The sequence below is a fragment of the Periplaneta americana genome, chromosome 7 (assembly GCF_040183065.1).
Source record: "Periplaneta americana isolate PAMFEO1 chromosome 7, P.americana_PAMFEO1_priV1, whole genome shotgun sequence".
Lineage (NCBI taxonomy): Eukaryota > Metazoa > Arthropoda > Insecta > Blattodea > Blattidae > Periplaneta > Periplaneta americana.
This window is the reverse complement of record NC_091123.1, coordinates 113,900,939-113,914,720: the sequence shown is the minus strand read 5'-3', so window position 1 is coordinate 113,914,720 and position 13,782 is coordinate 113,900,939. Positions and strand designations below refer to the sequence as shown.

The following is a 13,782-nucleotide window of genomic DNA, read 5'->3' as shown; positions in this document are numbered from 1 at the left end:
GTAGAAATGGACTGACTACAGAGAAGTAGGAGAATATTAAGATTGCAACACGAAAGAACTTTGATAATAGAGAGAGCAGGAATGCTGATGAAATCTTCCTGAAAAGATTAGAAATTAAAGCCTTACAGTGTACAGTGGATCAAATTACGAATTTGGCTGGACAAAGGTTGTTGTTGTTTTCTAATGCCAGGCGTTTGACAGTCATTTTACCTCTAGTACTCCATTATTTTTCAAAGATATTATCATGGTCAGCCACTGAAGCACAGATTTTGAAGTGTTCCGAATCCATTTCTTGGTTTGAATTGCACAATGGGCAGTTACGGGACTGATATATTCCAATTCTATACAGGTGTTTGGCCAAACAGTCATGGCCTGTTGCCAATCTAAATGCAGCTACAGACGATTTTCGTGGTAAATCGGGAATTAACTGTGGATTATGACGCAGAGAGTGAAGTATTTTTCTTCATCATCAAAAAATCATGATTTATTCTGTGTATATTATTCACAAGTAACTAACTGTTCCTAAATTCTCTGCACTAGAAACGCATCTCAGTGCAATATTGACAACACAGCACAGCCCCAATCTGAGCTATGTATTGTTTACACCAACTCACAGTCATTTACAGGATGGATGTCTGTGCTTGTATTTGTGTTATCTGAATGTTTATTGTGGTATTTTGATATAGAGCATGTAGCAGAAAGTTTGGAAATTTATATTTTAAGCAGTTTCAGTAATTATTTACAATAGGTATTCAATAATTTTAGTAACATTATTTCTAGAAGAAACTTAACAATTATTTCACATTTAATGTCTTTGACAAGACTTTTAACATACTGTACTGTGCCATGTCATGTCACGATCTAAATTGATCTAAAATGTATTACAAGATCTCTAGTTTACAGTAAGTATCAAATTATTTGCACATTTTTGCAACTTACTTAGTTATTTTACATTTTAGAGGTCAGTGCACAACCTGTTATCACGCAGTTAAAGCTATTTGAAAAACTGGACTCGAAAATTCTGTAAAAAGAAATGCTTACTAACTACATGAAAACAAAAATAGGAATATAGGAATGTTCTGAAGGTGTAGAACAATATTTAGAAAGGGATCTGAAAGGTTTTGTAGATAATTTAGCCATCAGTGGAAGCAGATTCATAGACATAAAGAAAAATTTCGTATTAAGTATTCTGATTGACTGAACAAAAAAATAATATTATCTAAATCAGTATATGATGCAGTACTCTCTAGAAAAACAGGAGCTATATCTTACCTCTTCCACCTCTTCTCTAGGAAGACCCAGGAAGCTATTCTGTGAAAATATAATTTAGTAGATCTAAAAGAAGGGATATTCAATCTATTGTCTCTGCACACTCACAACAAAAACCAAGTAGTTAAATTTGTTCGAAAGGAAACTACCGAATTGATGAGAAGGGAAGTTAGTATAATTGAAAGTCAAATTACATATATACAGAGTGGCCCAAAAAAGTCTATCGTCAAAAGTCACGCGCATTGGATGAGTTATGAGAATCCATTGTACGTTCCTGTGCATATATCCAACTGGACACGTTACAGTCCGTAGTTCATGCAGCAGTTCGGCAGCATATATATATATATATATATATGCTATTTGTAACTCCTGTACAAGTTTTGAAGAAAATCTGTTAGACAGAAAAGTTATTAATTTTGTCTAAAACCATCCCTTATAAATGGGTAATTCCTCCCACATAAACGGAATGAGAACTTGTACACAAAAAATGTATGCTACCTGTAACTTCTGTACAAGGTTTCATGAAAATCTTTTATGTAGGAGAAAAGTAATTAATTTTCTCTAAAACCATCCCTCTAAAGGGATAGTTCTATAACACAAACGTAATGCGAGTTTGTACATAAACAATATATGCTCCCTATAACTTCTGTATAAATTTTGATGAAAATCTGATAGATAAGAGAAAAGTAATTAATTTTTTATAAACAGGGATGGTTCCTCTTATACAAAATAATGAGAGTTTTATGTAAAAAGTATATGCTACCTGTAACTTCTGTACAAAATATCATGAAAATCTGTTTGGTAGCAGAAAAGTTATTAATTTTGTTTATAACCACCCCCTATAAAGGGGTAGTTCTTCTTACACAAATGTAATGAGAGTTCGTACACAAAAATATATACTGCCTGTAACTCATATGTAAAAGTTCATGAAAATCTGTTGAATGGAATATAAGTTATTAATTTTGTCCAGCTAGACTTGCGTTTTGACCCACTGTGCAGTGGCATATTAAGATATTTGATGCCAACAGAAAAAAATACAAAAATGGGATTTTCACAAAGGGGTGATGGTGCAGTCGTACTTATATTGGACAAAATCAAAGTTCCTGAGGGTTTTCTCCAGGTTCTTCCAATTCCTTTCAATATTCCATTGTCCTCTCCATCTCAATTCAATATTATCATTTCAACACTGTCTACTAATATGGTGCAGCTGGATGTTGTATTGTGACTAGCATACGTATGGCATCAGTATTAGAAAGTATAGTATGCTACATGGTGAAAGTGCACTATAGCGGGACTTCACTGGACCTTGAGCCTAAATGGTTAGAATCGACCATATGACACCACATATCTGACTCACAACAATTACAAGAAGATGACTATTCAGATTTCAACAATCATTTCCACAAAAAGGAATAGTAAGCACAATGAACCTAAGGCTGCTGTGCAAGCCTTTGGGCCCTCCTCCATATTAAAAAAAAAGAGAGAGAGAGAGAGAGGACTTGTAGAAGGTGCAGAATAGTGATAAATACCCCACAGGATATAAGCAGTTTCATGTATTACATGCAAGCACACATGCTAAAAAGTACGCATAGGGCAAAAATTTATAAATATTTATCTGTCTCCAAAGAATTATACAAAGTTTATATCTTTGTAATCTGAAAATTAATTGCATAAGATATTCTAGAAAGTGTCAAAATATTTTTAAATATAGTTTTAGAAACATACTTACTTCACAGGATAACAATGCACGATATACATTGTGAAACATCCAAGCCATACAAATGCCAGATGCTGAGTTGCCCAGTAAACATCATAGTACAGGAAGCTCTATAAACAAGAGATACACGTTTTAGAAAAAATTCCGAAACAAAGAATAAAAATAATGAATAACATATTAAATACTTTACACAGAACTGAAGTTTCGTATTACATAAAGGAATACTACATAATAAACTAGTGTTGTTCAGTATTTTGTACTACTTTAAACAGAAAATGGACTCTAGCTTTTGTGTCTCACTATAGTTAAATTAGTGAAGTCATTTACAGCTGTTTTATTAACTTCACTTTACACCTTATAATTTTATGAAAGTGACTGAAATCAAATTGCATAAAATCAGTTGTAAGTACTGTCCAAATGGAAAGGTACTTTAAAATAATTTTCGTAACAATTATGAAACTGTTCAATACAACGAGAAAAAAATATGACGCATATATACATAATAAAATTATGTAATTACAGTCTAAATCATTTGAGTATGTACAAGGACACTCCTGAAGTGGAGATGTTAGTCATTTCATTCACACACTCATTGTCAAACCACAGGGTTGTCAAAGAACATATAATTCGAGGGGGAAAAACCAATAAGACAGTTTATTGTTCCATTATTCCATTGCCCCGTAATAATAAATGACATATTACTGATTGATTGACCTTTTTGACTTCGTAAAACCATATGACACTGTAAAAAGATCTTTACCATTTAAAATACTTAGAAATACATGCCGTAACATAATAGAATTATATCAAACTACAACAATTTAATAAAAATAAAAGTAAATTTTAAAATGTCAAATTCAAAACAAATCATTACAGGAGTCAGACAAGACTGCCTACTGTCACCTACACTAGTTAAATTATATACACATATATGAACCATTGAGAGGTCAAATGGTACAATGCTAATTTATGTAAAATTCAGGAATTTAAGATTTTGTGTTTGCTTGCATTTAAAAATCGTCCTTAATTTTTTCCATAAATTTTCCTAATTTTCATCAAAAAATATTTGCAACATATTATATGGTATCGAAATTGTACTTTTTCTTCCTTGAAAAGCTGATAGATTCGGTCTGAAACACAAGGTACCACTTCTCCGATAAAAGACTAGATGGAACTGTGGTAAAGTGGTAAAACTCAATTACATACAGAATGAGTCGTAATTATGTACTATAAAGTGTTGCAGAATATTCTATACACCAAAACAAACATATTTTGTCATTTAAATGTATAGCCGATACTGCATTGTTATCAAGATATGGCAACACTGCGTTCTTTCAAAGCTAGTCTACCAATTACCCGTGGCTAGAATCGGAACTAACAGTCGGTGTTGTTTTGTGGTTAAAAAGAGATGTATTCATAGTTGGCCATGTCTTGTAGTTATGATGTTTCGTTGATTCGAATGATGTTGAGTATTGTAACTGAGATTAGTGTTATTGTCGATCAGCTGCATTTTCATTCCATACATGTCTACTGGCACTGTTTATCACAGGTGCAAAGCTATCGATTTCCCTAAGGCGACGTTCCACTGCTACAAATGTTTTTAGAGTTGGGTGTCGTCAGACAGAAAAACACTCAGCATATATGCGAGCAGCAGAATTCTTACTTCACCATGAATCAAGATCAAATCAGTCACTTCACTGTATGGTTCCCCCTTCTGTATTAGTGCCAACTGTTATGTTATGCAATTCAGTAAAGTAAAAATAACACTAATCTCAGTTACAATACTCAACATCATGAATCAACAAAACATCACCATAACTACAAGACATGGCCAACTATGAATACATCTCTTTTTAACACAAAACAATACCGACTGTTAGTTCCGATTTTAGTCATGGGTAATTGGTAAACTTCACCTGACATAATTAGGAACATTAAATCCAGACGTTTGAGATGGGCTGGGCATGTAGCATGTATGGGCGAATCCAGAAATGCATATAGTGTTAGTTGGGAGGCCGGAGGGAAAAAGACCTTTGGGGAGGCCGAGACGTAGATGGGAAGATATTAAAATGGATTTGAGGGAGGTGGGATATGATGATAGAGACTGGATTAATCTTGCTCAGGATAGGGACCAGTGTGAGAGCGGCAATGAACCTCCGGGTTCCTTAAAAGCAGTAAGTAATCGGTAGACTAGCTTTGAAATAACGTGATGTTGCCATATCTTGATAATAATTCAGTACTGGCTATACGTTTGTATGACAAAATATGTTTGTTTTGTATAGAATACTCTGCAATACTTCATAGCACATAATTACGACTCAACCTGTATACCACTATTTCTCACAATAACATTGTTCACAGTATTCTCCTACCGAGTCTTACATTTTTATTTTTTACATTTACTACCGGTATATTTTAAATGTAAATATTTTTTTTTATCCATTTGCACCTCTTAACCAAGGAGGAGGGGATGAGATTGGGCAGTTGAACTTCGATAAAAATATTTTTTACAATAACGAAACACCTCTTTATTTTGTTAATCACAAAGAAACTCCATTTTCAATCATCAACTCTGAAGTAACAGAATATGTTAATGACAGAACTCAAAGGTATTTTTAACTTTTTTTGCAAACGTAAATAATACGAAAACTTACTAACGTAATTTTAATGAAAACAAAGGATGCGGAGATCTCCTACATTAATCTTCTTCAGAACTATTTTCAAAATCCGAAAGTGGCTCTGAGTATAATAATTCATCTAGTGTTTGTAATCCAAGATGCTGGTTTAGGGATATCCACTTAAGAAGCTGAACCATGTGCTTCTTCTATGTACTCGTCACTGGCCTAAGCGAATCATACAGTTTTACTAAATGAGCTAAGTTTATTAATCCGCGAGATCTTTCTCTGTTTCTTTCCCCATGGTACAATCACGAGAAATTAACTCAATCGCTAATTTTCAAATCATGATCTTTACTAAACCTAGTCCACTGAACTTCAGCCAGCTGAACAGTTTAATTTCTTTGTTCAGTTTCTCTTGATGATACACTTTTCCAGGATTCAAGATAAAGAAAAAACCTCTTGGATCATTTTATGAACCAAGAGCTTTTTTCTCCCTGATTCTTCAATAATGAACGATTCTGTAGATGTAAATAAACAGAACTTTAACCTAACAGTAACACTGATACTACACAACTGGCACGGAAGCTACAAGCACACATTGTGAGGTATACCACTACACCGGTAATGGCACCAGCGAATAGGAATTATGTAGAATGGACACTGAGCGAATTTTCCTGTGTATTGTTTCTCTGTACGCCGGCATTTAGTTCCACTTTCATGCGCAAGAGGTTAGTGTAATCGAGCACACACTAAGATAATAATTGAGAATAGAGTTGAGACACAGGATCCAAACATCACCTACCTTATTGCATAATCCAGTAATGCTTTGCTTCAAATGAATTCAAGTTAACAGCTTTTCCTTATTTCTCAGTGACAAACTAGTTGTAATAATAATTTTTTATATTTTATATATAATAAATTATATTATATAATAATATAATACATTATAAAATTATGTATTAAATTCGTTTAATATTTGTACACACTATAATATAGGTATATCATCATCATCATCATCATCATCATCATCATCATCATCATCATCATCATCATCATCATCATCATATCCGTCACGTATTAGACCCTATAGGATCTGTTACGGTCTCATGCCAGTGCTTTCGTGGTCTTCCCAATTTCCTCTTTCCTCTTGGTACATAAGTAAGAATCTGTTTAGGCCATCTAGTGCGATCCATCCTTTCGACATGTTTTTTCCACTGAAGTCGATATTGTTGAACAAAATTAACTATAGGATCCATTTTTAGTTCCTGCAATATGTCCACATTTTTACGGTGTTCCAGCAAAGAGCATCCCGCTATTCGTCTCATGAACCTCATTTCAGCTGTCGTCAGCCTTTGCTCATCAGCTTTTCTGATTGTCCATGCCTCGCTACCGTAAGTGAGGACTGGTCGAGCTAGTGTTTTATATACCTTTAGCCTTGTATGTTTCTGAACATGGGATGATTTGAAGACGGTGTTAATTACGCCAATGATTTTTATAAATTTAGATATTTTGTTCGACATATCTTCATCAGTGATGTAAGAGAGGTAATAACCTAAATAGTTAAAGGAATTAACATGTTCAATCTTACTTGGAATTGGATTCTCTCCCGAAAATGCCATGACTTTTGTTTTCTCTTTTGAGATTTCCATATTGAAATCTTAGGCGGTTATTTGCAAATTATAAATGGCTCTTTGTAAAGCATCCTCTGTTTTAGCGATAATAACCTGATCGTCGGCAAACATTAGTGTATCGAGAACTGTGTTTCGATTAATTTGAATTCCAGCATGATGACTTTGCCTCTAAATGTATAAAATATGGTTCATATATATAATAAACAACAGAGGGGAAAGACTGCACCCTTGTCTAACACCTTGGTTTATGGAAGTCCAGCTAGTAGTTCCGCGTTCAGTTCTTATGCCAATTTCATTTTGTTGATATAAATTATAAATGGAGAGAATGATTTGGTTTGGCACATTATCACAGCATAAAATCCCTAAAATTTTATTTCTATCAACCCTATCAAATGCTTTTATGAAATCAATAAAAGCCAAGTGAGTTGGAATATTAAATTCTCTGTGCTTTTCAATTAAAATCTTCATGGTGAAATAGCTGTCACAACATGATCTTCCTTTTCGGAATCCAGTCTGTTCTTCAGTGATTTTGTCTTCGAAAAGATGTGATAGTTTATTTTTTATTATGGCTGTATAGATCTTATATCCCGAATTGAGAAGACTTATACCCCTGTAATTTTCACATAATTTTTTGTTTCCTTTCTTATAAATGGGTACTACAATGGCTTTTTGCCAACTTTCTGGGGGTTTCGATCCTGCCCATATATTGTTTAAGAAATATAAAAATCTATAGGTAAATTCTTCTCCAGCGTATTTAAAAAGCTCGAAATTTAAATTATCTTCGCCTGGGGCTTTCCCGTCTTTTAGGTATTTGGTTTTACTTTTCATAGGAGTTTTGTTTTTCCATTTTTAGCTCTATCAAATCATTACATATTTTAATTGTTATTGGGGTCAACGTCTCAACTCTCAGTATAAAGGAACTCTAGAGTCTAAACATTACAGTTATTGACGGATTTATTATTTCATTGGTCCAATTTATTTTATTTCAGTACATAATGTATCTAGATGTATTAATTTTATGTGTTATATTTCCACTGTGTCGACTGCTAGCTGGTGTGATGTCAGTGCCAATTCCTGGGAGAAAGCAGAATCTCACGCTCAAACTGGTTTGAAGGTGACTGAAATCAATCCTGCTACATCAAAGGTACTAATGCAAAGTGTCCATACTGTATAATTATCAATACGCTGGTGGCACAGTAATTCCAGTTTGTGAATGAAGACCTAAGCTCTTTCTACTGACTAATTTTTGACATAAAATTATGTTATTTCAAAAATTAATAGCTAACAACCTTATAGACGAGAATCTTGCTGTAACTCAAAATTAATACATTTTTGAGTTATAACACTTTGCCCCTCAGGGGCTCGTATAATATGTGTGTGTATACCACTGGTTTCTATGGCCAGAAAACATACCATTAGTGAAAAATGGCATACCATCACCGAAAAAATGTGATCCGTAAAAATTTGTTTATACATTCCTTCAAAGTAAAGAGTACTATCTGATTGCTTCATAGATCTAAACCACAGCCTTCTGGAATTGTATTCAATGTGTATTTAGACCCCATTTATTTGATAAGTCAACTCTTGGAATCCTTACAACAGTAGCATTTCAAGTACAGTGAAACCTCTACTTACGGACACCTTCAAGATACGGACACTCCTCATATGCGGACAGATTTTTATGTCCCAACTGAAATAATACAGAAATAATGATAAATTTAACTCTCATTTACAGACACTCTCAGACACTGACACGGACGTTGTTACACTGTCCTAAAGCTTGCTTTACCTCCTGACTGCAGACAGAACTTAAATTTCAAGACCTAATGTGTTACAAAAATATAAAATTTAGTTTTGAGAACTGCACACAAATTCTTTAACATGAAAGAAGACAATAACGGTCTCGTAGGCTACCACTAGCCCAGCCGGCTATCCCTTGTTAGCTGGAAGCGGGTGGATAAACGAAGTCATAAAATTTAACCTGTCTGATGGGTCCAGGTTTCTGCGATCGTGTAATTGAATTCGACACATGTTAGGATTAGTAGGATTATTCTCTTCACTTCAATCAGTTGTTCTGTTTCGAGAGACATGGCACCTGAACGTAAAGGTTAAGTTTAAAACTGTAAATTACAGTGCTGCGTAACTGTAGACCTAGAATAAAATTGCATGGCACAGTATTGTATTTTCCTTTTTCGGTCTTATCTACTGTAGTTCTATGTTGAAAAGAATTTACTGTAGAATACTATATTTAGAATTAAACTACAGTAATACATTTCATTTAAAGTGTGATGGGATACACTCCCTCCCAATAAAGGACACCTCCCAGATGCGGACAGATTGTTACATCCTTTCGATGTCTGTAAATGAAAGGTTTCACTGTATAGAAGACTGTGGCCATTGCTGCCATTTTTGTGACTGGGTAGCATACTGCCTCTGGTTTTTTCCCCAGTTCCCTCACTGTATATATATGAAATAATTCCTAAATGAAATAAAATGCAGATTAAGGCAATTATTGTAAAAAAAGGTTGGTACCGCTTCATCTCTCTTTTTTTTTCTCTCTCTCCTGAAATTAGGGTGTGCAGATTATTCAATGGCACAGAGTATTTCCGTATATACGGTATAATCAACCACAACACAAAGTTGGAAGCATTATTATATGGTAATCATATTCAATTCAGAAGATATTTACAAAGATATATCATCTCGAACTATATGGAGGACCACACCTGACATTGGTTAGCGGGTCCATATGACTCAGCTAGGAGGATTGTCAGACAACTCCAGGCGACCAAATTCCCTCTTTCCTGCTTAGGGGAAGCTTATACATTCCATAGCAAGTCAGCATGATGGAATGGCATTTCTTTCATTTTGATGGAACAATTATATTACTGTGACTTGGACCCAAAGCCTCACTTGTTAAAAACAGGTTGCGCCATGGGAAGGTGAGGATGGGATTTGAGTAGACCAGGTTATGGAATGCACTTCACTATTCCCTGCAACCCACAATGAAATGTTACACTTAAATAAACACTCATAATTGTTCAAGTAACATTGTTTTGGCATAAACATAATCAAATGTTTTATATTTTTCCATTGAAAGAAATGTACAATTAATATTTTCTCTATGGCACTGTCAAATAATTTCTATTGACTAACTATCACCTAAGATGCAAGGTGCAAGTAAATGAAATTAAATTACATTGAAAATTGTTTCTACCAGATATACAGTAACAATTACCTGTGCGAAACAGCAGGGTACAAAACCAGCATAATAAGCATTTAGAACGGAACTGAATAAAATCTGTTTCATCCTATTATTGAAATCTGTTTTCAGTACTTCTACTTCCTCTCGAATTGCTTGAGGAGACATAGAGCAGTTGTGTAGTGGTTTAACTGAAAGAGAATATACACACTTTAGATAAAATTATATTTCATAAGTAAATAGTTTTACCACAACATATACTTTCCATCTTCCATCCACAAGTAACTATTTTTAATAAGAAGCTTCAATGTGTGAACAATGTCTTTTACCGAGCAAGCTGGCTCAAATGGTAGCATTTGAGACTCACATTCGAAAGGTCCCGAGTTCAAATCCCATGGCGACCAATCTGACTAAAGTGTGTGTATCTAATGCTCTGGATTTAACAATGAAGTCATCATCCTTCTTGCTTCCCAATATTTCGATGGAAGGTCCACAAATGTCCTAAGAGTTTCACAATTAGCCAGGTGCTCCATCTCCATGTCCTCTTCTCTGGTGCACAGTAAGCATTTAGGTGAATTCAGTACTCCAATACGATGGAGGTGTTTACCGAGGCAATCATGACCAGTAATCAATCTAAACATGGCCACGGCAGATTTTCGAGGTAGATCAGGAATTAGTTTTGGATCTTTGAATGATTCTTTCCATTTTGAATTTTGATGTTTTGCCTGTTCGCTGTAACTTATTCTCTTTATGACTCGCTTTATTGATTCATATGGGAACTTGAAATTTGTTTTTAAGTTGATATAAGTTTCTTTCTTTGCTAACATATCTGCTTTCTTGTTACTGTTCAGTCCGCAGTGGGCTGGGATCCATTGGAAGACCACTTTTTTTATTTAGCATTTGAATTTGTTTTACCATGCAATGAATTTCTTTTACTTTTTCCATTTTAGGGGATGTAGTTGAGCTGATGGACTGGATTGCAGCTTTGGAGTCAGACAGGATGACTATGTTTTTGCACTGGTTTAGCCAAACAAATACATTTTGAAGCGATGTATAAATGGCTTCAACTTCGCCATCAAAATTTGTTGTGTACTTGCCAACATTTTTATAAAGAGAAAAGTATTGGCAAGTAGCTCCTGTTCCAGCTCCTTCATTTTGATCCATGAGAGATCCATCAGTGTAAATGTACAACCAGTCCTTTTGTGGATATTTTCTATTAATTGTTTGTAGGGCAATTGCTTTTGCTATTTCTGGATTCAAATCAGCTCGTTAAAATGTTGCATCCCAAACTTTAGTCAGATGCAACATTAAAATGTTGCATCTGACTAAAGTTTTCCATGGTTTCCCTCAGTCACGTAGGCAAATGCCAGATGGAAATTTACATACCATGATTCATCACTGCCTCAATCACCAATATCATAAACATTTATCAAAATATAAATCAGTTACATGAACACAAGTCATCTACAACACACAACAGAAACAGGAACTAAACAATAGTAACAAAGGCCTACTGGTATACCAACGGATCCTAATCACGTGATATGACCACAGATATTTTTTTTTCTTTTTACTTGGTTATTTAACCTCGCTGTATCAAGTATGAGGTTATTTAGCATCACTGGAATTGGTGATAGCAAGATGATATTTGGCGAGGATTTGCCATTACATTTGCCTTATTTTTGGGGAAAACCTCAGAAAAACTCAAGCAACTAATCAGCTCAAGTGGGAATCGAACCTGTGCCCAAGCACAACTCTTGATCAGCAGGCAAGCACCTTAGCCAACTGAGTTATACCGGTGGCTACCACAGATATTAAAGCATGTGTAAATAAGCTTCACAAAAAAATTTAAAAATATATTTTACTACATCCATTCACATTCTTCACTATTTAGGTTTTTATAATACATTAAAAAAAAAACTGTGCTTCAGAAGTATATGGTTACCATTTTTCACACTTCATCACATACCACTCAATACAGTCGGCCATTTCACTGAAAAGCAATAACAAATCTCCGACTACACAGTATACAATAATATAAATGAACAAGTGAGTAAGAGAGCTCCTGTATTCTAAGTTCAAATTTGGTTTTTAAGATTAGCAGACATTAATGTGAAATCAAGCAACTATAATCATCTTTGCTTTTTGCTTTGCTTTGCTTTGCTTTGCTTTGCTTTGCTTTGGGCATACAAATTACCTCCTTTGTTTCATACTTTAAGGACATTTTAAATAATTGTTCACATTAATTTTTTCCTTTCATGTCAGGATTGAAGAATGTTTGAAGTTCTGTTTGCAGACTGTATAACCTAATTGTGAAATTAATGGTTTTAAAGTATTTTAAAGGATAATGAGGGACATATTTATTATTATGAAATTAATTTTATATTAATTTTTGTCTTCATTCTTACTTTCTCAGTGGACTATAGTGGACTTTATGTTGTCAGCAAACAGCTGGATACATTAAGAAGATTGATTGATTACTTTCTCAAGAATTCTGTTATTGGTACATACACTGGAACAAATATTATTTTGTTCAAGAAAAGATAAATTTTTATTAAACAAGATACCGGTAATATTATTCATGTAAAGAAAAGACTAATAGTATTGAAAATACTGAGAAATAAGAAAGAACACAATCACTATTCATACTTAGAGTCCTCATCTGCTTAAGGCTCAAGCAAGTCATCACGAATGTTTCTATCGTATTTCGATGACTTGTAAGATCCATGCATGGTACTCCCTCAGTATGGGCAATATCCTCACTCATTGCTTTGAGGTCCTGGAACTTGACTTCAGCAATGGACAGATTTGCACTGTAGACTTTTGGGAGTGGACCCTCACTTGGTCTGCCTCTTGGTCTCTTCAGATTGACTTGATGGAAATCAGATTTGGAATTATCTCTAAAAAATATTTGTCTTGGTTCTGTTCTTAGACACTTCTACCAACAAACACTTCGTCATGGATTTTTTTTTTTTTTTTTTTTTTTTAATCTTTCTTACGAAGATAACTTAAAGCCTCATGAAGTATAGTTTTCACAAGAAACTGTGAAGGTTTGTTTTGGATGGTACAAATTAGTTTTTTCCATCTATAGGACTAAACTGAAACATGTTTTGATTTCGTCTCTAACTTGGAATATATAGAATCACATTTAATTTCGATATATCCATCTGAAAAAATCTGTAATCTTTGGTTTGTAAAGAAGGGTCTAGTTCAGGAAAAGAATGAAGATACCAATGAAGACAGAGTTATTTTGTCTAACATCATGAAGACTGCAGTCATGTTAGAGTGAGATATCACATAGTCATAAACATGGGAAGAAATTTCTACTGTCTCATTTTTACGTTG

At 34.2% G+C, this 13,782-nt stretch overlaps 1 protein-coding gene across 5 annotated transcripts in view; it reads right to left on the bottom strand.

Moving 5' to 3' along the window:
- Nucleotides 1-13,782, bottom strand: part of LOC138703372 (transmembrane protein 39A) — a 42,333-nt gene that overhangs the window by 13,536 nt on the left and 15,015 nt on the right. For all 5 annotated transcript variants that reach the window (XM_069831191.1, XM_069831194.1, XM_069831195.1 and 2 more), the window contains exons 7-8: nucleotides 10,474-10,628; nucleotides 2,999-3,096 (exon numbers count right to left, since the gene is read on the bottom strand). In XM_069831191.1, the coding sequence (XP_069687292.1) occupies nucleotides 2,999-3,096; nucleotides 10,474-10,628 (253 nt within the window). The remainder of the gene's footprint in view (nucleotides 1-2,998; nucleotides 3,097-10,473; nucleotides 10,629-13,782) is intronic.